At 42.9% G+C, this 1,877-nt stretch overlaps 1 protein-coding gene across 1 annotated transcript; it reads right to left on the reverse strand.

Annotated features, from left to right (window-relative positions):
* Positions 1 to 588: 588 nt before the first annotated feature.
* On the reverse strand, positions 589 to 1,143 carry LOC114180757. Its single transcript, XM_028067051.1, has one exon. The coding sequence runs from the start codon at positions 1,141 to 1,143 to the stop codon at positions 589 to 591; it is 555 nt and encodes a 184-aa protein (XP_027922852.1).
* Between the last annotated feature and the right edge of the window lie 734 nt (positions 1,144 to 1,877).

A 1,877-nucleotide genomic window follows, 5' to 3' on the forward strand; every position in this document is an offset into this window, starting at 1 on the left:
CCCAAACATCGGTGTCGAGACCACTAGCTCGTACCCCAAATCACAAACCTCTAATCCCAACCACCCCACACATGCATTGGAAATAAAAGAATGCGAAGCTCCCGAATCAAAAAGCACCCATACATTCTGACCCATCATTACACATGTATCTTGTATAAGATTACCTGATCGGTTTGCCTCGGCACTGGTCAGTGCGAATACCCTTCCCGCTGCTCTTGGCCTCTATGTAGAAGGCAACTGTGGTCGTGGCTCTGCGACTGTCTTTTTATTAGGGCACCTGTCTGCAAAGTGGTCGGGTTGATCACACACAAAACACTTCCGCCCTCCGACACTGCCCCTTGCATTACGAGTAAGTCAGGGACAATCTCTCTTCAAATGTGCTCCCCCACACTGGAAACATTTTAATCCTTGCGATGATGTCCGTGGTCGGTTATAAGGTTTCTTCTGTTGTCTAGCCTCCACAACATTTCTCTGCGGCCTGGCTACTCGGCTAGGCCCCATCTCTAACTGTTCCACACTCCTCGCCTGCTCCACTAAAAGAGAAAATTCTCGGATCCTGAGTGGTACCAAAACCCTGAGCAGCTCATGTCACAAACCCCTCTCAAACTTCCGACAACACCATTCCTCTGTTATATTCATTATGTAAAACCTTGCCAGATACTCGAATCTGTTAACATAAGCCTGCACAGTCATATTGCCCTGCTGCAAGGTCAAGAACTCAGCCTCCCTCTCATGCTTAGCACTATCCGGAAAATACTTTTCCAGAAATCTCTTCTTGAAATTCTCCCAGCTCACCTCCTCCTCCCTGGTCTGCATTTGTTGTTGCATTCCAGCCCACCAGTATTTTGCATCACTCACCAAGAGAAAAGTAGCATACAACAGTTTCTGTTCATCCGAGCAAGCTAGCACACGAAATATCTTCTCGCACTCCCTGATCCACGCATCTGCGTCATCAGGAGTGGCATTGCCATTGAACTTGGCTAGTTTGTGCCTCATGAAATCATCCATGCTGACAGGTCGTGGTGCAGGCTGTGGTAGCACAACCTGTTGTGGCTGCATAGCGTTAACCAGTCGGTGAATTGCATGGGCAATTTCATCAGCTGAGTTATTGGCACCAATTCTTCTACCTCTTCCGCCAACCATTTTCTAGTTCTGGAACATAGAGTATCATACACCATTATAATTTACCTCAAAAAATGCATTAGCAATACACACCATGCAATAACACATATCTCAACAACTCTACAATTCAATCAATTTATACAAATTTCACAATCGCGATAAGCTCACTTTCCAAGGCCCAAAAATCATTTTGAAATCATATGCTCTGATACCAAATGTAACACCCCAGATGGATATTACTAGATAAAGCATATTTCATACAATTTTCTGTTGGAAATTCAGACATTATATAAAGTTCCCAAGCGCAGGAAAATTTAAAACTTTTCTCGCGATAATCCAATCATACTACTCTATCTTTATTACATGTTCATAATAGATAAAAGCATCGTAATGTCTATTACAAAATGCAGGAAAATAAAATATAACGAAAAATCTCCCATCGTCAGCCCCGCTCTGTCGCTAAGCATCAACATTCTCACCTGAATTCACATTTGCTCCCACGTAACAAGTCATGTGATCATCGCCAAACACAAACACACAAACAAGAAGGGTGAACTGAGAAAGAAAAATAATACAAACAATAAGATAATAAGAATTGACCCTCACCCAATCTAACTTAGCCAATTTTAGTTTATTGACCTTTTTATAACATTATACCCCCAATCTCATAACCTATATGAGAAAGATCCATTCACAACCTTGGTCCTTAGGGATTATCATGCTCCCACGAACATACCCGCTCGTGGTCCAACTCT

Source organism: Vigna unguiculata, chromosome 4 (genome assembly GCF_004118075.2).
Source record: "Vigna unguiculata cultivar IT97K-499-35 chromosome 4, ASM411807v1, whole genome shotgun sequence".
NCBI classification, from domain to species: domain Eukaryota; kingdom Viridiplantae; phylum Streptophyta; class Magnoliopsida; order Fabales; family Fabaceae; genus Vigna; species Vigna unguiculata.

Coding starts and splice junctions, on each gene's coding strand:
- LOC114180757 (XM_028067051.1), bottom strand. CDS start 1,143: ATGGTTGGCGGAAGAGGTAGAAGAATTGGTGCCAATAACTCAGCTGAT.